This window comes from Diadema setosum, chromosome 5 (genome assembly GCF_964275005.1).
Source record: "Diadema setosum chromosome 5, eeDiaSeto1, whole genome shotgun sequence".
NCBI classification, from domain to species: Eukaryota; Metazoa; Echinodermata; class Echinoidea; order Diadematoida; family Diadematidae; genus Diadema; species Diadema setosum.
The window spans coordinates 8,149,465-8,175,053 of NC_092689.1; the positions used below are offsets into that span (position 1 = coordinate 8,149,465).

General features: G+C 36.7%; 1 protein-coding gene across 1 annotated transcript; it reads left to right on the forward strand.

Annotated features, from left to right (window-relative positions):
* The first annotated feature begins 514 nt into the window (after positions 1–514).
* LOC140229050 (rho GTPase-activating protein 8-like) lies at positions 515–25,070 on the forward strand. The gene is made up of 11 exons (XM_072309312.1): positions 515–722; positions 3,971–4,129; positions 6,722–6,809; positions 8,545–8,676; positions 14,651–14,836; positions 15,560–15,688; positions 17,234–17,307; positions 19,532–19,609; positions 20,779–20,907; positions 21,827–21,936; positions 22,992–25,070. The coding sequence occupies exons 1-11, from the start codon at positions 515–517 to the stop codon at positions 23,274–23,276; spliced, it is 1,578 nt and encodes a 525-aa protein (XP_072165413.1). The 3' UTR covers positions 23,277–25,070.
* The last annotated feature ends 519 nt before the right edge of the window (positions 25,071–25,589 follow it).

The following is a 25,589-nucleotide window of genomic DNA, read 5'->3' on the forward strand; positions in this document are numbered from 1 at the left end:
AGGGATGAGGGGAGCCTTTTATCATGCTTTTACTGACTTTATTCGTCTCACCCACCTCCTGCTAATACCAGAGTAAAATGTACAATTTACATGGGAATCATAACATCGGAAGGCATACCCCTCACCCCCCCCCCCCCCTCCTTTCCACTTTGCGTCAAGCTTGATGCGCTGCTCACTAACGCAAAATTTTGACACCACAGACGCACCAGTTTCGACACACTGGAGCTGTGCATAGATACCCAACTCAGACTTCAGTGATAATCTCCTCGCCTAATAAACTACCAACAGTGTTGATGACTTTTTCTGTTGAGAAAGGATCGATTTGCTTGAAGCCACAAAGTAAGCGTCAAACGCCACTGAGCTTTCGTGGCACATCAGAATAAAAGCAACATCCGCTGGGCAGCTGGCAGTGCACATGCAGCCGCCACGAATCGGATCGAGTCGACATCCTACTAGATCGGTGGTACACCACACCCGGAAGTGAATTTATCCATTAACAATTATTGATGTCAACATGGCGGAAAACACTGGTGCAGACGACTCGAAATCAATCGAAACATCTCCAGGGCCGCTAGGAGCGGGAGATTCCGGAATATCCGATAACAGACCACTTGAAAATGTTGGTCATACTTTCGAGAATGGCGATGGGGTAGATATCGAGGCGACTTTAGACGCAGATGAAGAATTCGGCGATGCTATCGGTGATGCACAGAAAGTTCTCAGTGAGTGTTGACGAATTTGTACGAGGTTTACCGTGTACTCGCTACGCTACGGTGTTCTCTCCTGCGGGATCTCGCAGCAGGGTTGCATGGCTTGGGCTGGTGTGCATTGAGTGACTGGAGTATCAATAGAGTAGCGTGATAATGAGGGCTATTCTAGGCCCCAGGGCCGGCCGGGTACAATCGTTGAGGTGTAGGCTACACAGCCTACGCTACAGCGTTACAGGGCTGGCGCTGCGCTGCAGTGAGGCAAAACAAAAGAAAGCAAAGAAAGAATGTTTTGCAATTATAATAGCCATTTAATTTCTAAAGTCTATGTTATTCCTGTTTGGTCAAAATGGTTGTCGTTTTTATTTGGTAGGACGTGATGTTACAATTGCATTTATCGTTGACATATGTTTTGTGTTTTCTTGACTGCGTGTCGGTGAATGTAAAATACTTGATATTGATAGTCGTGTAAATGAGCTTGAAAGGATTCGTTGAGGATTCCATGTGGAGCAGTCTTGAGGGAATGTTAAACTGATGGCACAGAGATTGTACCACAGTATACTTGAACTCCTGCAGCACCAATTATGATTAGAACATTCTAGATCTAGAGTTATGACTCATCAATCATATTTTTTTTTCAACTACTGTCTGCTATTTGCATTTCTATTACTTTTTAGTTTTTACTGCATTAGGTGGATAAAAAAGAAAACAAAACAAAAAACAAAGCAGTATATGAATTTGATATTGCATAATATTTCAGATTTAATTATAATGTCATCTAAATCTATATAGTTCTGACTTTAGGTCTAGTAAGTATTGTATTGATAGGATTGAAGTATTGCATATATTGAAACACCAGGTAGTAAATTGGACTATAGAGGCTATGGATAGCAAGTTTGCTTCTCTAACTTAAGTTAAGGATCTGCTGTCGTCAGTTCCTTTTTTCCTCTGAGTCTTCTTCTCCTCCAGCGATTGTACAAATGACAAGATCAGTTCTATCTTCTTTCATTCAGTGCAAGTTTGGGTATTCCCAGCTTTTGAATGATGATGAAAAAAATATCTTTGCAACTAGGGACTAATGGTTTGGAAAGGTGGACTTTCTTGCTAAACAAACCAGCGCAGGTTAATCAAGTTGTTTTGCATCCCTCCCCCCCCCCTTTCTTTAGGGATTTGTTCCTGAGTCAGAAATGAATGTAGATAGACATTAATAAATTAAAGATGGATGAAAATATAACACACAAAAAAATAATAAAACAAAGTGGGAACTCATTACAAGAAAAATGAAATGAACATTCAAACAAAAGAAAAGAGCCGACAAAGAATATGTTGCAAAGTAATGTACATATCATATGCAAGTGAATGTAAAGGGGGGGGGGGTGGTGATGGCGTCTACACAAGCTGATCTTACAACCTGAAGATTGCATTCAAAATTAACTTTGTGGAGTTCATAGATCTAAAAACATTTGTGTCCGGTGATCCCCGGATTGATATATTCTGTTCACTTTGATGAGTGTGCATAGCAGCTCACGTGAAGTATGGTATGACTGCAAATCATGGTAAAAATGAAGGAGTATCCTTAAGTATACCCTATTTGGAATTGATGAGCATTTGTCTTTGCATCTTTTCATGTTTGTGATATTACGGTACCATGACCATGCTGTTAGAATTTAATTATGATGATCTTATTGCTAACCCTTTTCAATGCAGGCCATGAATCATGTAAGATCCGATGTGTTAACCCTTTATGAACCCTGGCACTTCAATAGTTTTTGTGCAGATGAGGATTGAGCTTTTAAACTTTTTTTTTTTTTTTTTGCAAGATACTAAAAAACCACAATAAAATGTTACAAAGCATACTATTCTAAGAGGAATTCAAAGTTTATTTGGTGAATCGCTTTCAAAATGGCTAAAATATCCAAAAACAAAGGAAAGCAAAGCAATCCTACAAAGGTGGGTCCCACATATTATTAGGATCACTGTTTTGGATATATCTCGACCATTTCAAACCAATTTTCATCGAATAAACATTGAATTCCTTTTAGAATTTCATGCTCTAGAAGTCATCATATTTCACAAGAGGTTTCTCACTATCTTACCAAAAATGTTAGAAAATTTAAGCCAGGTCTCAACCAAAGCTAACCATCCCTTTATCTTGCCAAGCTTTTCCATGAGCATCAAGTAACCTATTTAAACTTGCTTTAGTTTGAGATTAGCAAGCTCACTCAGGTGTGGCAATGTGACTTAGTCCTACAGGAATCCATGGTGATGCAGTTGGGATTAGGGGAATTAGGTATTCTCTATTCATTGACCGTTTGTTTCCGGACATGAGCCAACTAGCAAAGATAGCACTCTGCCAATCCATGCATGCCAGTCGGCGAACAATGCACAATAAGGGTTAAAGGTGAATTCCAGTTTCGGTTGAGACCTAATTTCAGGTTTCTAACATTTTTTGGAGAGATAATGAGAATCTTCTTATGAAATATGAAACAGCATGTAATTCTATGTGGAATTCAACGTTGATTTGATGAAAATTGGTTTTGAAATGGCTGAGATATCCAAAAAAGAGCGATTCTAATAAAGTGTGGGACCCGCACTTTATTGCGATCGCTTTGTTTTACTTTGTTTTTGGATGTTTCAGTCATTCCAAACCCGATTTTCATCAAATAAACTTTGCATTCCACTTAAAATGGTATGCTCTGTACTATATCATAAGTGTTTTCTTGGTATCTCGCAAAAAGTTAAAAGCCCAATTCTCATCTCCACCAATACTGTACCATCCCTTTAAGGCGAAATACCACTGCATTTGACAAAAGATAAAGTGAGGAATATGCAAACAGTACAGTAGAAGTTTCATTTGAATCAGACCCAGAAAAACAAATTATGATGTTTTACAGTACCTCATATGTCCACAGAGCAGTAATAGATAGTAATATTTAGATGAAATGATAATCAATGCAATTGAGCCTTAACTCTCCCATTGAACAGCACACAAATTCTCCCAAATGCTCTGTATTTGAGATGAAATAAAAAAAAAAAATTAACCCACAATGAATTATATTAAGTTCATCATATGGTTGCAGAGCAGTAATAGCATCCTGTAGTCTGAGTGATGGTGTTTGCTGGAGAGGGGGTTGTGGTTACTAGATTATTTGAAGTTGTGTTTTGTAAGTTAATGACTTTTAATACTCCTATATATTGGAATTGAAGTTGGCATGGGCTTACGCCTTAACAGTGAAGAGACTTGTGTGTACTGTGCAATGCAGAGTTGCAGTCACCATCAGACGATTCCATTGCCACAATGGGGATGCAGCCATCACCTCACAGGCAGGGACAGGGTGGAGTAACAGACGCCACAGCTGATCAGGCTATGGAGCCTGACAACTATGAAGACATTGCCAAGCATAACATTATTCAAGTTGGAGGTATGTCTCTGTGCGTTTTTATTCTGAAACTGCAAGGAATTAGGAAAAACCAACCCCTTTTCTTTTTTTTTTCTCTTGTCTGCAGTAAGATACAACATGAATACTAGTAGTTCAGAGCTACTACCAGGGTTAAGCCATGTGTTTGCTTAATTCCAGAATAATTGTTACACCCATTCCCCAGAACTTACGAATTCAGGGTTCTTAGGCTTTGGTTCTAAGGGGTTTGCATTATTTTATCCTGGGCCCTGTTTCATAAAGCTGTTCGTAAAGTTACGCACAACTCTACGAACAACTTAGATATATGGCAGGCCAAGTGGGTTTCCTAATCGTTAATTTCAGTAGCTAAAGTTGAAATTTGCATATAACACACATTTTTAGTTGAAAGTGTATTCTTGCCCCAGTGTAGATGAAATATTGACAGTCGTACTGTGTTAAAACGTAAGGGGGAAAAATGAGCACACATATTGGCACTTTATACTCAAGTCGTTCGTAAAGTTACACTTTACTTAACAAACAGCTGGAATATGAAGTGCCAATATGAGTGCCCATTTTGTTTTTCCTTCTGTTTTAACAAAGTACGACTGCATGTCAATATTTCATCTACATTTGGGCAAAAGTATACTTTCAACTAAAAATGTGTGTTAAAATGTAAGAATATTCATTATCATGTGCAAATTTCAACTTCAGCTACTGAAATTAACAGTTATAAGGAAACCAACTTGGCTTGCCATATTTAAGTCGTTCGTAAAGTTGTGAGTAACTTTACGAACAGCTTTATGAAACAGGGCCCAGGAAACACAAGTACAGAATTGTTATGTTGGGTGTGTGTACCGCAGTGAAAAAGTGTATGGTGAAACAAAACAAATATCTGGGCAATGAAAAATTTCATGATCAGTTTCTGCAATTTGTCACTGTTGACAGCTGCGTAGATCAATAACTTTGGTTTGGTAGGAAATATTGATGTTTTTAGTCTTTGGTGTCTTGTATTCAATGACAATCTCCCTTACAAAAATACCAGTAACATCCTCCTTGTGTGTATAAGGAAATGTATTGTTACTGGTAATATCATGGACATCTGACTTCCCCCAACAAATCGGAGCAAGATGAGGTATTGTGTCTGTGAAGCAAGGACAAACTCAAACCTCTGTCTTGTCTCAGAAGGAGTTTGGAGAAACAAAAGGGCAGGTTGATATGTTACTTACATAAATACTGTATGTGTGTTTATTTGATATCCACGATCGTAGAAATCATGTGTACCATATTGACATGTCATGTTTCACAAGTAAAACATTTTGTGAATTTGGACTTGTGATGCAATTTTTGAAGTTATTCATTTGCAATTGACAGCCATAGTCACAGAATGAGAAATAACTAAATCTCTTTTCTGTAGAAAAGTAGTGATTTCCTTCCTTATAGATGATATATCATGCATTTGTTTTACAATACTGAAACAAACTTTAACCCAATTGTTGAATTCGCAATGACATATACACCGACACCACAAAATACACTGCGTATACAGTATTTAAAGTGCAATGCTCTCTCAGGGTTGATTACAATCAACCTTGGGAGAGAGCATTGTACTGTAAAGGGACTGTACAGTACTGGTTGAGGTGGGGATTCATGTTTTGAACATTCCTAAATGAGATAATGAGGAACCTCCTATGAAATATGAAAGAGCATGTAATTTTATGAAGGATTCAACATTTATTTGATGAAAAGTGGTTTTCAAATGGCTGAGATATCAAAAAAATTGATAATAATAAAAGGCAACAGGCCACACCTTTTATTAGGATCTCTATGTTTCACCTTGTTTTTGGATATCTCAGCCATTTCAAAACCGATTTTTATCGAATAAACTTTTAATACCGGTACCCCTTAGAATTGCATGCTCTTTGATATCTCATAGAGTGGTTTCTGAATATCTCGCAAAACGTTGAAAGCTAAATCCTCGTGCACCTCAACCAGAACTGTACACACCCTTTAAATACTATGCATCTCAGCTGTAAAGTCTGGAAGAATAAAAGATGGATGTGACCTGTTCTGTAAGTGAGAAGTTAAGAGCATACATGGAAAGAAAGTTTGTGTTGCAGAACAATTTCAGTTGTGATATTCCCCTGTCTCCATTTTGTGTCATTTCAAGCAAATAGAGGAGACACTTTCAGCTGCTGAAAGTCAATTGAAATCATGATGCCATTAAAACAAATATAAAGTATCTATAAAATGTATGTTCCTCGGAATGTTGAATATTATGCACTGACTCATAATCTGTCCACAACAGTTACACACGAGAGTAATGGCTACAGTATACCACATGCATAGCCTATACAGACAATGTCAATATCAATTTCAGATGCATATATACTGAAAAGGACAAGCATGTGTTTTTAGTGTCATACTAATTACAAGCGATCACTTTCTTGTGCCTGCAATACACCTGTGATGTGAAAGCTGCCACACAGCCTGGTTTGACGATCAAACCAAGTTGTATTAACATCACCAGTCTAGCACATTGTATGTTTATTTAGGTCACACTGACACAGTAACATTACATGTGCCATGCTTTCCCCCCTTTCCCCTCCATTCATCTAGGTGATGATAAAGCCGGGCGCAAGTTGATTTTCTTTCACTGCTGTCGACTGCCTCCTAGCAAAACGTACAACCAAATGAGACTTTTAGGGTAAGATGACCAATTTTATCTTTTTCTATGCGTTTGGGACATGTACAATTTTGCTGAACTAGTGAATGTTTAACCATTTATGCAAAGACTGTATTACAATTGAGTGGAGGTACATACAATGTAGAAGCCTGTCTGTAATGGTGTCTCAGAGGTGAATGGAAGATACTACTACAAAGGGTACTTTAACTTTAAATCGTTGGGGGGGGGGGGAGCACTTTTCTTGAGTCCAGATAGTTTTAATTAAGGGTGAAATCTTTTGGGGGTGGGTTTTTGCTTCCTGGTCAACTAACAGAATATGATTATTTCTTCATGAATCTGTATGAAAGGTTCTGTATGAAAAAACAACAAATGCATGTGTGTGCATATGGAGTAATTGTTACATGGCATAGAAAGTCATTAGAGAGTGACTGTATCAGATGATATTTCTGCATATATGTATTAAAGGGGTAAAGTTTTCTTTGTGTGATATGTGTAATATTGTTCAAATGAGTAAAGTTTTCTACTGAAGCTTTGATATAATGTGACAAGTCTCAGATACCCCTGCCATACTCTCCTCTAGAGGGTGATATAATTTGCAGAAATCTTGCGATACTGCTGTATACTTAATGTAAGTCATAAATATGTGAATACCAACAAGTACTTATTCCAAATGATGTCTAAAAACATTTCTGGTCAGTATTTTTGATCTGATAGCATGTGAGAGCAACTGCTTTCCATCTTCAAAGTATGTGGCAGGGTTGTCTCCAGACTTGTCAGAAATTCTGTTGCCCCAGCGGGGAACATACAAAGCAAACATTCTGTTTGTAATATCACTCTCAAGTTCATTGTACTTTGTTGCTACTGTGATATTGTAGGGAAATATTTTCCCTCTTTCTCAAAAAATCTTTAGATGGAGTCAGCATGTTTATTTACTTGTGGGTGCTTGCCTCTTATCGGAGGATTACGAATGAATCCTATCAATCCAATTAATACATTGTCTCTTCCACCTTTCAGCCTAGGAGAGTTCAATAATGCCCAGTGTGATTCCAACAAATACCTGAACAATATTATACCACAGCACCACAATAAGCCAGTTCGGGGTTCCACTTTGAGCATGAGCAGAAAAAGGTCATCTGTACCCGCAGAGCATGTTGGTTTTTTATTCACCGAGATAAGCATCTGTGATGTAATGATTATTCAAGTGATCATTATGAGTGGTGCTTGCCAGCACATCCACCTGACAGCAAAAGTGGTATTTGACAATATCAATAGAAAAAGATTGTTGATGCTTTCAATGCAAAATAATGAAATGGATGCTTTCGAAAGTGCTAATTGATGGATCATTCTGGTCACCTGGTCTACGCAAGTTCATTCTTTGTTTGAACAATGAATTCCATGAACAATGAGTTCCATGAACTAATGAATTCCATAAATTGTTGCGTGGGGTAAGCTAAAATACCTTCTCTTGCTTGAAAACTCGTGGAGTGCCTAATCAACTGAGAAAGAAGAAAGGTCATTTGTACCGATGTGCCCATGAGCTAACCCCGAACTGGCTTATATAGGTACTTGTACCTTGTCTCAATTTTGTTTTCAGTAGAAAAGTCATACATTTTAAATGCAGCAATAGAACTGAATGAGCAATGACGGCCGTACATACTTGTATGTATTAGCCCTTTCATCTGTTTGTTCAGAAATAAAAGATGTTCTTATTTTCATGTGTTCAATGTTGTTGTGTTTGATTGTTACCAAATATCAGATTTCTGAAGGATACATTGGACAAATATGTGGAGAATGACTACAGTCTGATCATCTTCCAGTATGGGTTAACAAGGCAGAATCGAGTGTCATGGAAGTTTCTGATGGAGGCGTACAGAAGCTTGGAAAGGAAGTAAGTATTAAACTGATATTTGTCTATCTTATGTTATAATAAGTGATCGATCCTTACAAATTTTGATATTTTAATTTCTTTTCTTACCCGTGAAGAGACAAATTGAAATGGCCATAAAGCTACATCATTTTAGTGTTAAAATGAATCAGCAGTTGGGGAGAGAACGGTATAATTTTGTTGTGAATAACTGATTTCACATAGTCGTATTCATTTTTTATTGTGTTGATGATTAAATTGCAGCAACACCATATAATTTCGAATAGATCATGTGTTATTTGTAAACAAGATTGAGGAGATTTTATTAATACTCCTGAGTTGAACATCGAAGGTACATGTTGTAAAGTTGTTCCACACATTGCTCATACAATCGGAATAACCAGCAGGGATAAACATTGTAATGTATGATGGTGTGTGGTAAGTGCGCTTATGAGGATTATAAGTAATTATATTATATGAAATGAATTAGTTGTTGTTCATAATTTTCTTCCAGCCAGTATTGTCTGCAAGACAATAATTCTCAACATTATTTGATGCCTGTTTTATACATGAATTTGTAATAGCGAATTAGCTTTGCAGCATCAACTTTTCTGGGATTGCCCAAGACTGCATTCAATGTCTGTATAAAGCAAGGACCTTTCGAGTGTAATATGAAGCTATTATCATATAGTACTCACTCACAAGTGGAAATTTTGATCCAAGTCAGATTGTGATTTCAGTTGAAAAGCCACAAAGTTTGCCCTGTTCTGGCATGCAAGGTTTCATTTGTTGATTTATTGGTTACTCATCCAGAGTTATTCAGCATACATAATGTTGAAATAGTGTTCAAAGTAATGAGCTGACACTCGTCAATGACAGCCTAACCCAACTAAAGTATTCTATGGTAACCTTGTAAAGAGGATAGGCCCAGCTTCCTTTCCACTTCCTTATTAGCTAATGTTTCAAACATTTGTATGTTAATGCATGATGTGAAGTTAAACCTATCAATTTTCATGTAATAATGATGCGCCTTGATGTGTGCATGAATGCCAAGTACAGAATGCTTTCATAATTATATTATGCTTAATCAGTAGTTCTCTTTTCCATGTGCTCACATGCTGTTTGTTCAGTCTAATTGATAAACTGTAGACTTATCCAGCTAAAGTTGAGTGATTCTCGTGTGTTGCTCCCACATGTTCTGTTTGATGTTCAATCAGGTTTACTATTTAATGTTATAGACATGTACATCTTTTGGATTTGTGATGAGTGTAAAGTCTTGACCATCATATTTGGCAGATATGACAACCTACTACAAATGTACAAAGATGAAATGCCAGATGATTACATTATAAACAAACAGGAGAATTTTGTTATTGATTGAGCTTTAATAAGCATTTATGAAAAGATGTATGATTGTGCAGCAGATAGAAAGAGTGACAGTAGAACGTTTGTCTTTTTTATAAACACAAAAGCCCTGCTGATAAAAGGTAAAGACTTTCTTTTTCAAAACTTCAAGAGTGCTGTGTTACATTTCAGCAACAACATGCTTATGGGCAAGTCTAAGATAGGGTTCCCATGATGACAAAATTTCATTTTCAATCAACAATGTCTTAACTGACTTCCTTTAAAACCAGTGAGTTAACTTCCTTTAATGAAAAAGTTAATTCTGATGTAATTCAAATTCTCACAAATTGTGTGGGCCTAAGCTACATACATGTAAATCAGTGTGTTACATATGGGACATTTGAAAAGATATCGTAGAATCATGAGGTACAAAATTTGTACTACAGCAGCTGTAGTCAGGTTGCTATGTCAAATTTTGAGATTACTGTGAGAGGGTGGATAAAAGCACCAAATTTGGAGGGATGATCCCTCAGGATTTAGAAAAAAATATTTTTATTGTACAGAGTTGCTAAATTTCACTATTTATGATATAAATAAAATTGTATTCGTGTATTGTTTATCTGAGGGACGGGTTCAAAATTGAAATAGCGGACCTTTCTGTAAACATATACCACTCGAAAACCCTCTCCCCCTTTTGTTGGGTGAGGTCTGGGAGGGGTAAAATTCAATTAGTTTTTAGCTCACCTGAGCCAAAGGCTCAAGTGAGCTATTGCGATCGCCCTTCATCCAGCGTCCGTCGTGCGTTGTCCATCGTGCGTCGTCCGTAAACTTTTTACATTTTCATCTTCTTCTTGAAAACACCTCGACCGATTTTCATCAAACTTGGCAGGTAGCATCCCTAGGCGGTTAGGAACTCAATTTGTTAAAATGGGCACCATGCCCCACCCAGGGGGCCCCCAGAGGGGCCCAAACCCCCCAAAATTAAGGAATCTGTAAAAATCTTCTTCTCTAGAACCAGAAGTGATAGAGCTAAGTTTATACTATGAGTTAGTACATTAATGACTGTACATGTAGTTTCAAGTTTGTTCATGGCAGAATCAGGGGTGCCCCCCTTGGGACCCAGGGGAGGGGGTAGGGAGGGGTCCTAATGGGGCCTAAATTATACATTTTCATCTTCTTCTTGAGAACCCCATGACCCATTTTCACCAAACTTGGCAGGTAGCATCCCTAGGGGGTTAGGATCTCAATTTGTTAAAATGGGCACCATGCCCCACCCAGGGGCCCCCAGGGGGGCCCAAACCCCCCAAAATGAAGGAATCTTTAAAAATCTTCTCTAGAATCAGAAGTTATTGAGCTAAGATAATACTATGAATGAGTACATTAATGACTGTAGTTTCAAGTTTGTTCATAGCAGATCCAGGGGTGCCCCTCTTGGGGGCAAGGGGGGGGGGGGGGGGGGTTGGAAGGTCCAAATGGGGGCCTGAATTGTACATTTTCATCTTCTTCCCGAAAACCTCATGATGGATTTTCGTCAAACTTGGCAGGTAGCATCACTAGGGGGTCAGGATCTCAATTTATCAAATGGGCACCATGCTCCTCCCAGAGGGCCCCAGGGAGCCCCAATCCCCCCAAATTATGGAATCTTCAAAAATTTGGGCCCTTATTGTACATTTTCATCTTCTACTTGAGAATGCCTGGTCAAATTTTAGTAGAACTGTGAATAATTTAGATTAGTGACTGCGTGAAAGGTGAACTTGCGATACTCAGGTGAGCGCTAGACCCGCGGGTTTCTTGTTTGTTTGTTTGTTTTTTACCTTTGATAGTTTTGCTTCACGTACAATGTATGTACAGCTGTAGCCTATCAGCAATTAAAAAATAAAATATTGAATTTGTGTTGCTTAAGATGTCAACCACCTTTTATCAAGTTGATTACTTCCTAGTAATGATGAATGTAAAGGAGTGCTAGAGATCTCAGTTGAATTCATAGCCGTATTAAAAAAAAAAAAAAATGCTTTCATGGGGGTGCAAGTATATATGTTCAATATGTTCCTGGCTACTCAGTATCAGGCATGGAGAAGACAATAAAAATGAAATATTTTCCTCTTGAATATGCTTATTTTTTTCTTATGGTGAAAGGTAATGAAATGTCCCATATGTAACAACACGGAGATTAGCTTGGACTTGCCTGATAAGAATTACAGGAAATCACACATACTTCTGTTATAATTTCATTGATTTCACATGAGTCTTATTAATTTGCTTAATCATTACTTTAAGTGAAGGACACTCATTGAACTGCATACTTTTCTTCTTCCTTTTGATTTAAGCCATTCAAAAATGGAACAACCTGTAGTCCCATATAAGTAAATACGTGTAATGAGTACTGGGATGTGCTTTAAGAGGAATGTTATCAATACAGTTCTCAGGATTTATCTGTGCAGGAATAGTTAATGTGGACATTATACATCTAGTTTACAGTCTGACCTCTCCTATCCGGACATGTCGGTACTGGCGCTCATCTTGATAAGGGATTTGGCAGAATATAGGAGACTCAATGTTTTATATATACACACAGCTGCCTATACCCAATGGTAGCTACATGCACATGTTAGTTTTACTTGAACATGTCACGTCCTCGTCAGCTGCTCTGCTTTGAGAATTTTCTGATAATTTGCTCATTGAACGATTGCCTGTGCCTTGCCCTGATTTACCGAAAAAATTCTGTCAATGTTCTTGCTGTGATTTGGGGGTAGTAAATGTCTGAATGGATGTTATTTCGATGAAAATTTGATGTGAATGTACACTACTCATGTCGGGAATAATATGTAATTCATGTGAGTTTGCATAGAAGAATTATGTTTGAGTTTGGAATCCCCCTTTTCTCCCCTCCATGATTATTAGATTGGAAAAAAAAAAATAACGATGAGATTGTGTCCGGATAAAGGGAGTTCTGGTTAGGAGAGGCCAGACTGTATTGCTTTCCAGATAAATGATGGGAATGGACCTACACATTGTATTTCTTATGGGAACTTTGAGTCTGTCTTTGTTATTGTTAAAATTTATGTATGTAATTCACATATGTCTGCTGCTGTAACCTAAAAAAAAAAAAAAAAAGCAATTATGAATGAAGTGTTTTTGTCTTTCAAGACTTTATTTGTGTATTTATAATAACATCTGTGTAATGTTTATACTAAGGGTATTGTGAGGCTTTGTGGTTTCTCAAGCAAAGTGATAAAACATGTTTCAGGAATGAAATGCTTCAAATGAAAAATAAAAATATTTCATCACGAAGCACTTAAAGTACATGTATATATTATGCATCAGTTTGATAACTTTTGTTTTGCTGGAAAAAAAAATGAAAACATCCTGAAAAAAAAAAAATGTGAATGCTCTGCTGCAGATTATAGGATACTTTAAGTCTTTATACATGGATGGATACAACACTATTAACTGGTTATAATGCAAGATAGGTTTACACAGTATTGTAAAGGCAAAACGTCAAAGATCATTATCATTTATAACAACAAATGATATCATGGGATGAATACTAGGTGGCCATGTTATTTTCACTTTAGGCATTCATTTGATTCTGCTCTTACTCCTTTCATTTTTTCTTGACATTTTTGTTTGGAAAGGCAAATTTATTCTGTTCATTGATCACAGAAAAGCTTAACTTTTTATTAGTCTATTCACAGTTGTCAGGACAGCCATACCAACCAACATCGTATTACAGAATCATATGTTTTTGTTTAAAGAGGACACAGTTTCAATTTCATTCAACTCAACTGTGTTCTATCTCACATTTAATGGTGATTTCCATTTCATGCTTCTTTGCTTTTCATAGTACCTTTAGAAACTGACAATTCATTGTAGCAATGGCAATGCAACAGCAGAATAATATGCATGTATGTTTCTTTTTAATGTAAGACTTATGTTTTGTATTCTCAAAGAAACGGTGTCCTACTTTTGCACAATTTATATTTGTAGGGACGAGTAGAGTCAGGAGGTTGATGAGATGCAGAAATACAGCATGAATGATGGGAGTTACAAATAATGATATATGGACAGAAATGTACTGTGTAAACATTTGTGCTTGCAATATTTGTGGTGCTGCAGCTGGTTAATCAATGGGTAGATTGACGCTTCCCTCTTTTTGTGAGCTTTGTGATTACACATGCTTTCAGTGCTGTAGATATGGTGCATGGGTGCCTGGGTTAAAGGGAAAGGTGTATTATTCTGCACTTTTGATGTGACAAATGCCTCTAAATATTGTGTGTCAACCATTTTCTGAAGTGTTTCAACATCACCTGCTAGTCTTTGAAATAGTACTTCATTACTGGCTCTTGTAGTAATTGCAAATTTGATATGATTATAGTGCAATGTGCTATAGTTCTTTTTCATACAGTCTGTAATACTAATCCTTCAAAATTATGATCTAGCTCCATGTGTGTACACAGTGTCTAAAACTATGCCTTGTGCCTTTCTGGTTTATTTCTGCAAGCAAGTACAAGATAAGACAAGGATATGATATCTATAGACATCTGTTACAAACTCTTCGAGAAATATGCAGGGAAGGTAACAGCATGATATGAATTTGTTCATTTTTTTTTCACTTTTTTTTTTCTCTTTTGATCCTTATCCATCTCTTTGCAAGATACAAGAAGAACCTGAAGGCCCTGTACATCGTCCACCCATCTCAGTTCGTCAAGATGATCTGGGGCATCTTCCGCCACATTGTTAGCGTCAAGTTCAGTCGGAAAGTGACATACGTTCATTTCCTCTCGGAGCTGAACGACACCATGGACACCAAGAAGGTGGAGATTCCCCAGCTTGTTCGGGAGTGAGTTCTAGCTGTCGGCACTTATATTTACCTTATATCTGGCTCTGTGCATGGTAACACAGATCTTGAAATCTTGCACCATCTCTCAAATTAGTTGCGAAGAAGGGAAGTTTGCATGTCAGTATTGTCAACGGAGTCAGAAGATCAAAAGTTTTCTGTTAGCAGCGAATCTTACAAAGTACAGCAGTGTTTAGACAGTGCAGAATGCATTGATGTAGGCAAGATTGCAAAAGAAAAGGAAGAAGAAATGTTTCCCATATCCACATTTTGTGTGTGTAGGTTTTTATCATATTCAAAATATGCATATTATTTATGGATATGACTCAGTAAGATATTGGATGCTGTTAAAGTTTGTATTTCTTTCTCCTCTGGTTTTACTATCTTGATCATAGTATGATCTGGATCTCAAGTGTAGGGAATAGAACATTAAATTCAAGTAAAGAAAAGATATTTTCTCTTTTTTTAAAGTTTCCTAAAATTGATTTATTCCATACCAATAGCAAATTTATGTATGTAGTCACATTGCCTAATTCAGCTATGTATGTGTGTGTATGTATACCTTTTACAGTACATGTGATCCAGGTGAAATTTGTTTCAATTGAAAGTGATGCTCAGATATAGTTATTTCTGGGCATTAAATGCACATAAGATGTAATTGCTGATTTGCATGTGGATCTTATCATGCATTTACTGTGCATATGTGTATGTTTGCTCTGTTTTCAGTCACGATGACCGCATGGTGGCCCAGTACAAGGCCAAGCAGCAGGCTGCTAAACCTCCAGTCACAAGAACCGACGGGCAGGATCGGAAGACGCCTTTGCAAACTCAACAATTTGGTGTCTCCTTAGAATTGTGAGTTGATGTCATATGCAGATACTAGCATTCCGGGCATAGTGTCTCCACATTTATGACCTTTTTAGAAGCAGTTTACCTAAATATGAATTCCTGTAAAGACAATATGCATATGCATATTCATTTGGTCACATTCAATGTTCTTATTTAAATCTTTTCTTCTTTGTTGATTATGTTTTCTGATATAATACAGAATATGTGCATATTGATGATTCCCTCATACAGCATGCATCAAATCTGTATTGTGCTCATTGTTGATACTGATAGTAAAACTTTAAAGGGCAAGTTCACCTTCATAAACATAAGGATTGAGAGAATGCAGCAATATTAGTAGAATACATTAGTGAAAGTTTGAGGAAAATTGGACAATCGATGCAAAAGTTATGAATTTTTAAAATTTTTGTGTTGGAACCGCTGGATGAGGAGACTACTAAGGCTCGTGATGTCATATGAGTACAGCAGTATAAAGAAAATGTAAAGAAAATTCAACATATTTTCACTTTTTTTCGCATAATAAAAGAGCACTTGACTTGCCTCTTTCTAAAGGCAATGGGAATAATATTACCCATAACATATGTCAGTAACGAGTCAAGGGAATGTGTACTTTTTTCAAAAGATGAAATTTTGTGAAATTCTCTTTATATTTTCCTTATATTGTTGTACGCATGTGACATCACACACTGCAGTAGTCTTCTCATCCAGCGGTGACTGCACAAAAACTTCAAAAATTCATATCTTTTGAACAGATTGTCTGATTTTCCTCAAACTTTCAATGATATGTTCTACTAATATTGCTACATTCTCTCAATCCTTATGTTAATGAAGGTGAACTTGTCCTTTAATGAAACCCATGGAAGCCTCTCCTTACTGTATATGCCATTTATATTCATTAGCAAGTCTAATTCTTTTCCAGAATCAGGACCTCCTGACAATTTTGCGAGTAGTTAAATTTGCGATCATGGACTACAGTGATGAACAGAGAAGTGTCGCATTCATTTTGGGATCAGAGTTACGTAGTATTTTTGCATGTTTTATAATGTACAATTCGCAAAGATAAAAACCCTGTGAAATATATTTTATGTACAATACTTGGGGAGGAGGGAGACGGATTATTTGGTAGATCTCGATTTTAGATTTATCACATCTTGGTTTCATTTATGATCGAGATGGCATTGCCACAGTATCAAGCCATAAGCAAATGTGAGGATTCCATGGAATTGCAATGAAGAAAAGATCATTTGGGATGTTTGAAATCGATATTTATGGAGTTGAGTGGCTGGTGATGTATTTAAAGTGGTTTCTGGTGTCAGGATAAAGGGTTAAGGGGTAAACAGCAACAAGGCTTTCTGTAGTTTTTAAAATGTTATGTTTGCTTGATTTCTCCAGTGCACCTATTTCCCCCAATTCATTCAGATACTTTGTCCTTCCAGTTGATATGTAGAGGATGTCTTCATGATTATAAACTTGTATAAGGTATTATGTAGTGCTCATATTCCTTTTGATTCATGATAATGATAAGATAATATCCATGATAATTTGTCACAGCCTACGAGAGCACGGTGAGACAGAACCAATTCCCAAAGTCGTCAGGGAGACAGTGGAGTACCTGAAGAGAAATGGTGAGCCCGGAAGAAGATACATGTATCCAGCTTTACTTTTGTGACTTTTTTTACGATAAACCTCTCTTCAATTTTGCTGAGCTTTTCATCAGAATTGAATGCAGACATGGTAATATCCTCAATATCCTCACTGATTTTATGTTGCTTAATAGGTATTTCTGAATGGTGCAAAATGTATCTTTTGTCACTGTTGAAAAATGTGTTGCCATGGTAACACCATATGTTGAATGAAAAATCATGCAATGATGTGAATTCAGCTGACTCAGCTTTTGAGCATTTGACTTGAAATTTGGCACATGTGACGGCTATGATATATAGTTGTGCAAACTTCATTTTTTGTTGACCCGTTGAGGACGGTTTGATTTTGCTACAACACGCGTTTCCCGTGGACACCGCCCCGAGTATACTTGGGACTCGTCCTCAACGGGTTAATGTCAAACATGGTATTGCCACAGTGACAGTGTTTTTAATGAAAATCATAGAAATTGCCAATTTAATTATCTTACTCCCTCAGGTTTTGAGCATTTAGCCTTAATTTTGACACATGTAACTATCAGTGAGCAAAATATACATTTATTCAATGTTGAACAATGCATTGCCATGGAAACATTTTTTTTTTTCAATAAAAATCATATTAAAAAAATTGCTGGTTGAGATAACTCCCTCAGTGTTAGGTGTTAGTATTAATCATATGAGTGATAGTTCTAGTTTGGTATGGATAATTTTAGTCACAATGCCCTTATGGAGCATATGGTGTAGTGGTGATGATTTTTTTATCATATGTTGCTAATTGTGACATAATGCCATTGAATCAATAATGCTGAAGAGAGTGTGGCTCATAATTGAAATGAGTAAAGTGGAATCACTGATTGCGAATTAGTCATTCTAATTTGTTCTTGATGTCAAATCTTAGTGATGCTAATCATAATATGAGCAAACTAATAAATGTGATTGTAATTGTGGCAGTGATTACTGTAGTCATCATAACAATAGCCATATTACGTGATCACTCTGAACAGAATGGAAATGAGAGGTATTGTGTCTAATGACAATGAAGAATGGAAAATATTGAGTCTGCCACAACTTAATGCTGTGTTTGGTGTTGACTTTGTCTGTAAACCAGTATAACTACATGTGTTTTGATGAAACGTTCTATTTGCTGAAATTAACTTTGGATATTTCTTGTGAATTGCAAACATCATAGTAGAGTTTTGAAGTGCTCACTTGCAATACTAGAAGCAAGAAAAATAGTAGTAGACAGTAGCTGAAGGCATTATTCAGTTGACCAAGTATGATCATGTAATAATGTGTAACGTACAATTTTTTAATATATGAGCACTGTTTAGGATTTGACAAGTTTATTCATCTGCACTTTCTTCTTAAGTCTTTATGGACAGTTTGAAGCAGGCTTTTGTCAATTAGTTTTGGTACTGTTAGGTTTGTCAAATGTAATTTCAACCAAAAGCAAATTCTGTTGAATGAAAATCATGGCAATTGATGTTGCTTGATAGCAAATGATGCAAGTTACACCATTCACATGCCAATTTGTTATATTGTATATCAATTCATTATTTTCTGCTTCGATTGGAATGCTATGAAGTAGTTAAAGGTATTAGCCCACATTTGTAAACCTGCAGCAATTGGTCTCATAGTTAGCATGGAGTTTGGGTATGATTGCAGTAACACCTGTGCAAAATTTCGTTCCAATTAGTCGATTACTTTCATAAAAATAAATGAAAATGCACCGTAATCCGTATGCACGCGTATAACGCTCGCTAGCTCTGGTCCACGTACGTGTTACATGTACAATGTACGTAGCTATAGCCCGCGCTCGTAATTCGATTTTGGGTCGGGTTGACCCGGTTTGAAAATTGATTTTAAAACGATGATTTTCTCTCTTTTATCGAATGGTATAGACAAAGAGCGACAGGTGAGGTATGTTACTGTTATAACTTGTACTTGAAGTCATATTGGACCTGTTTTATGCAGTTTTGATTTTCGTGGGTTTGCAAATGTGGGCCAGTACCTTTAATACTCTGTAGCAATGAGAATTCAACTGTGATTGGTATTTGAAAGCTAAGATGGACGTATGAACTTTAATACAACACGCCATTGCTCTTTTTCTATCGTTGCATGGAAAAAAAAAGTGATACCATGTCTTCTGATCCTCTTGGAAATGTTCTCACCGGTTTTACTTTGTTTTGTCTTTTTCTTCTGTTCACAGGGTTAAGAACTGAGGGTCTCTTTAGACGGTGTCCAAATGCAATCACAGTGAAGAGAGTGCAAGAAAAATACAACAGTGGTGAGTCAGTTTGAAATGCAAGATTTTTTGTCATTTCAGAGTTGCCTGGAAATACATACTGTGAAATGAGGAATTCATTTTAATTTGGAGAAGTTTGCGAGAGCCAAGATTTATGAAAGTAAAATGAATGCAAAATTTTTTGCCTACGCTATGTGCATTGAATGCCAGTGACAGTTCGTGAAAATTTCATGCAGCGTAAAAGGCCATTGGCTCCAATTCGCGAAAATTTCATGCCGCAAATATATCATGTTTTTTTATACAGTAATGTAGTTTTGGACTGCAGAATGAAATTACCTACCTGTACATATAAAGTATGATTATACATTGTATGTCATCTTTACTTGAGTGATGTCTAATGTTGCATGAGCTCAGATGTCTTGAGAACACATCTTAGGCAATATGTTGCATTCTATAGCTATACACTCAGTTTTGTTAGATGTTTCATATCTATATATTTGATGTGGTGTATAGCACCTGCAACTTCTTGCACTGCCAAAACTTAATTAACAGCTGATGACTGATATCCTGTTTTCTTTGATGTGAAATATTTTATAGATGATGACTGGCGGGGGAGGGAACATACCGAATGTTCCACCCAAAGGGTATGAAATGCCATTGAGGGACTTATAGCCTCCTGAAATAGCATTTCAAACCCTGAGGGTGGAACGTTTGGTACATGTTCCCGACAACAAAAGTTATCATCTGTTATATTATATGGGTTAGCCAAATGCCAAGCCATGTTCGCAACGTCTACCACCAGCACAACGCACTTGATCACTCGCGCAGAGCCAAATTCACTGTGCGTGGGTCCTTCAAATCACACTTTCGTACGCTTTACAATAATCGGTCATCTGCTTTTTCACATTGTATGGAATAGGCAAATTAATCCTATCGATAGCATGAAAAATATGATCGTTCAATCGTTTGGTATCGTTTGTCATTTGTTACGTGAAAATGTTTTCCCATGTGAGAACATTACAAAAATGTTCTGCCCATGGGCGAACATAACCAATGTGCCTCCAATCACTAACCGGTATTTGACTAACCCATTTAATATAAGCAAATGTCTGTTATGTCCAGTTTTGTAGTATTCACAATTTTGGGGCTTATTCTCTTGCAAATTTATGGGTACATATTTTTTTTCCTATGCCTTTGTTCCTATCATGCAGGCGAACCAGTAAATTTCGCTGATGTTGGAGATGTCCATGTTCCTGCTTTACTATTGAAAGCATTCTTCAGGGAACTTCCTGAGCCGATCATGACATTTGACCTCTACGATGACATTCTCAAAGTCCATGGTATTGACATGATATTTAAAACTGATGGCACTTTATTTATACCATACACTTAGCTCTCTGTTCTTTTTTTTTTTCTCTTGGTGCACATAATGATCTGATGAATTTATTTGAGTATGAATTAAACAAGTCCTCTTTTACTCTAGAGTAGTTGTAAGCTAGGATTCCAAACGTACACTCAACAAAAAAGAAAGTAAACACTGTAAACTTCATATTTTTCATGGAATATTTGGCTAAATGTTAATGTTTTATGTAACCATGTTAAAGATTATCTAATTGGCTATCAACTTGGTAGGTCAATAGAAAGAGAAAGTTTATGCATGAGTGAACACATTCATTTTTCTCTTCCAAGGTACAAAAGAAAAAATTGCAAAAGTCAACAATTTGCCATTCATCAGTGCTCTTTTATATAACAGACAAATGTGTCGGTGCGATAATGAGAAACCTCTTATGAAATATGGAAGAACATTTGATTTTTAGAGGAATTCACAGTTTATATGAAGAAAATTTGTCTTGAAATGGCCGAGATATCCAAAAGAGCGATCCTGATAAAATGTGACAGGCCATGACTTTTTTTTAGGATCTCTTTGTTTTACCTTGCTTTTGGCTATCTTAGTCCTTTCAAAAACAATTTTCATCAACGAAACTTTCAATTCCCCTTAAAATTGTATGCTCTTTAACATGTCATATAGTGGTTTCTAAATGTCTCGCAAATTGTAAAAGTTGAATCCTCACCTCAACCAATACTATTATATTCTTAGGGTTGAATTTCCCTGTAGAAATCACAGAAATGTAGGTTAAGTCCTGTGATTATGCTCTCTGTGTATAGAGTGATAAACAGAGCATTTTAATGTCATTCAATCCTAGTAAAGAAAATATGAGTTGATGCAAATAAGTTTGTTGGATTTTGCCTGGGCCACAGATCTCCAAGACAACACGGACCGGGCTGCAGCCTGCAGGGTGCTGATTCATGAGAAACTGCCGGAACAGAACCGCATCATTTTCACTTTTGTCATGAAGCTGCTCAGAGAAGTTAGTAATGACTGTTGCTATTTGGTAACTGTAGTCATATGAAACAAATTAACAATGTCCTCCTGTAGAATAAAAGGTAATCACCTTTTGTTTGAGTAAAGTATCCCATTCTAAACCCAAGCACAACCCTTCACAGAACTCATGTGACAAATATCAGTAGGATCTAAACACACATTGCATATCACATCGGATCCTTTTAAAAGGGTGTGATAGGATTTTCTGTTATCTATATTTTAATACAGACTGTCTCAAGAGTGAAATGTTTGATTTATCTGTTTATTTTGGACATTAACATAGTGGCCATTCTACAAATGTTGTAATTTTGAAATAGAATTGTAGTTTAGACTAGTTTCATGATGGGCCTTTAAAAAAGAGAAGCGAAAAAAAAATTACTTTGATTATAAATATACTATGAAAACATTTAGTCTTGTGATATCACATTTTACCCCCCCCCCCCAATGAAAACAAACAAACAAACACCACTGTAATATTTTAACCTTGGTTGATGACAACCATACGCAGTCCTGGCAATTCAACTTAGAATTAGTTTTCAATGCTGTGGAACACATCACGAACTAACAGTCAAGATTTAGTAGTGATAACAATTCAGTTAGGGTGGTGATATTCCACGTCACACCCAGTAATCTGTGGTATATCATACATTTTGTTATATGTACTGGGTCAGTGAGGTCACAATGGTCCAACCAACAAAAGTGACACATGAATTAACACTAGCAGTGGATACATCCCTCCCAATAGAAGTAAAACCATTAGAGTTGAAAAATGGCTTTCATGGGATTTAAAAAGTTAGGTAAGGCTGGGACCTGTATGGGTGAAGATATATTTGTCTTTTTTTCCTCACATACTCTGTTAAAATCCTTTGCAATGCTTATGAATATTGTATAGTATGTAGTGATTGGTTGAAAACACAGAATTTGTATATGAGTTACCAGTATTGAAGAAATGACAAAATAAATGAAGATGAAACTACAGTGAAAAGTCTGTAGATACCTGTAACTCACCCTCTAAAATGCTTATTCCACATTTATTTTCAGGTCTCTCTGCACAGCAGTGAGAATCAGATGTCCGACTCCAACCTTGCCATCGTCTTTGGGCCGAACCTGGTCTGGTCCCGGGATGCCTCAGCCTCCCTCTCCGCCATGGCCCAGATCAACTCCTTCATTGCCACTGTCCTCTTCAACTTTGACGAGATCTTCCCGCCGTCGTCATCATCTGGCGGGGCGGAGGAGAACGGCGTGGTGGGTCTCGAGCGGACGGACGGCGACGGAGCCAACGAGAAAGAGCTGACATCGGTGGAAGACAAAGTGGCGGAGGCATGATGGTGAGGTAAAAGCAAGACATCTCCATTTAGTATGCAATGCTCCTATCCCAAAAATGAGTCAGTGGTCCTTCCCAAAGTGTTGGATGTCCTAGAAACAGTTATCTCTCAGAGTATATCAATTTGTTATTTCTATTGTCACCTGGAATTATTTCCAGTAGAATTGAATATTATGGTGTGTCATATTGTAGTGTGAACATTACTTCAGTTTACATTATTGACGAAATAAAGATAAAGTAACAGGTACAAGAAATGGAAGTTACCAAATAGAATGTTGCTTTGATGGTGTAAAATATGTGTTTAGTCCATGTGATTAAAGCATTTCGTCTAATTCAGCTAATGAAAGGAAACTTTAGGACGATTACTTTAACACTAATTATGAGTACAAAAGGTTGCATTTTAATCAACTATTTAGATGTGAGAACTGCAGTATGCTGATATAACTTCAAAAACATTTAATGGCTGTCAGTTCTTATCGGATTTGTTTGACTTGAGATAGTACATTCCAATTAAAGGGAAAGAGGCACACTTGACATTTATGTAGATCAATTGTCATGATCATAATCCCCTCAGTCTTATATTGGTATGACATCATGATATGTTATCTATAGCATCAAATAATTAGGCATATTGCACATAATGGATTGCCAGTCTCATGTAAACTTGCAAATGTTTGAATTCTTGAATGTATTCACTAGTGCCACAAAATAGCTTTAATGCATAGCATAGTGTGTAGAGAACATTCCTCGCACGATTCATCGAAATGTGAGCGCAATGTTATGGGTATACCCCTCTCATAATCACTTCTCCCAACTGCTTGTTTAAATAAAAATATTACCTAGATGTTTCTGCTTCAAAGGGAATTTGGTTTCAGAGGGTTAGAACTTTGGCACTATCTTCACGACTCTTCCAGCTAAATTAGGGTCAGCCTGTCTATCTCTTTGGATTGGTACCTTATAGTGAAAATTTGAAACAAAGTGCAAGCATGGTGCAATTCAAATTTTTTTTTCTTTGAATAGTTTTGCTTTCTCACAGTTTTACTCCAAATGCCAGCAACATTACTATGATGCAAATGCCCCTTTAAGCAGTGGAATCTGGGACTGTACACCTAAATGTTCCAAAGCACTACTTATAGTATATCTTTGAATCATTTATAAGTGGATGAAGAAAACAGATGTGAAGTAAACGTAAATGTAAGACTGTGTGTGTTATTCAGATGATCGGTGAAACTAGATATGTGTATATTCATGCTGATGCCCTTCAGTTGACCTTGATATGTTGTTGATCGTAGAATTTCTATGTGTACATATTTGTAGAATACACATCAGCTTTTATGTCAGTGAAGAAGGAAAATATATATTACAATTATAACATTCATTATATAGCGTTTATATTTCTATGTTTGAAGGATGAAATTTTTAGTATTTTTGTAGTATAATTTGACACAGCCAGACATGTAGTATAAGTGGATTTTGAGAATTTTTGTTGTTGTACTTTTCGCTTTCTGAGAATATCTATGTAATGCTTTGGTTGTGACTGATAAAGTGCAAGTATGGGTGTTGATAAAAAGATTTTAATGCAGAAGTCATATTACACTTCTCAAACATTATATATTTAACAGATGAAGGTGTGTTTATGTCCAGCAGAGTTAGCATTGGTGGAGAAATATGTAAAGATACTCTACATAGGCTAGACAGTGAATACATATTCCTTTCTGATAACTATGGTCTACAATTTCACCTTCAGTAGAGGAGATATTTAATGCAACATATATATTTTGAAGATGATACCTTATCCAGCATACCCTTTACCAGTGATCTTGTTGAAAATGTATTTTCCACGTTAAATAAGAATAATGGAAAAAAAAAAAAAAAACAACTTAGCATGATATTTGGAGTTCATCAGCATCAGCAGATGCAGATGAACTCCAGTGATTTATAATTTTCATGTAAACCTTAACTAATATAAAACTGGTTTTCCCTTTTATTCACATAACATGCATCACAGAAAGACATGTTGAGTATGGACAGGAATTTCCTTTGCCAATTTTTGTCTGAAATTGCCAAGTTAATTGTCAGCATTAACTACAAGCTAAGATTGAGTGTGTGCACACATCCTTGATAATAATGATGAGCTTATACTGATGTCTGTTGCACTTGTTGTGCAGTGTTACTCCTAAGGGAGGGACATGCAGTGTAGCTCAGGCAATGATAAGACATAAACTGTATACGCCATATATTAAGCAAGTCTAATTTTTCGCGAATGGGGACTTCCCATCAATTTCAGGAGTGGTTAAATTCACGATGATGGAGTA

Coding starts and splice junctions, on each gene's coding strand:
- LOC140229050 (XM_072309312.1), top strand. CDS start 515: ATGGCGGAAAACACTGGTGCAGACGACTCGAAATCAATCGAAACATCT. Junction 723..3,970: donor TGATGCACAGAAAGTTCTCA/GTGAGTGTTGAC, acceptor TGTGCAATGCAG/AGTTGCAGTCACCATCAGAC. Junction 21,937..22,991: donor TCATGAAGCTGCTCAGAGAA/GTTAGTAATGAC, acceptor ATTTATTTTCAG/GTCTCTCTGCACAGCAGTGA.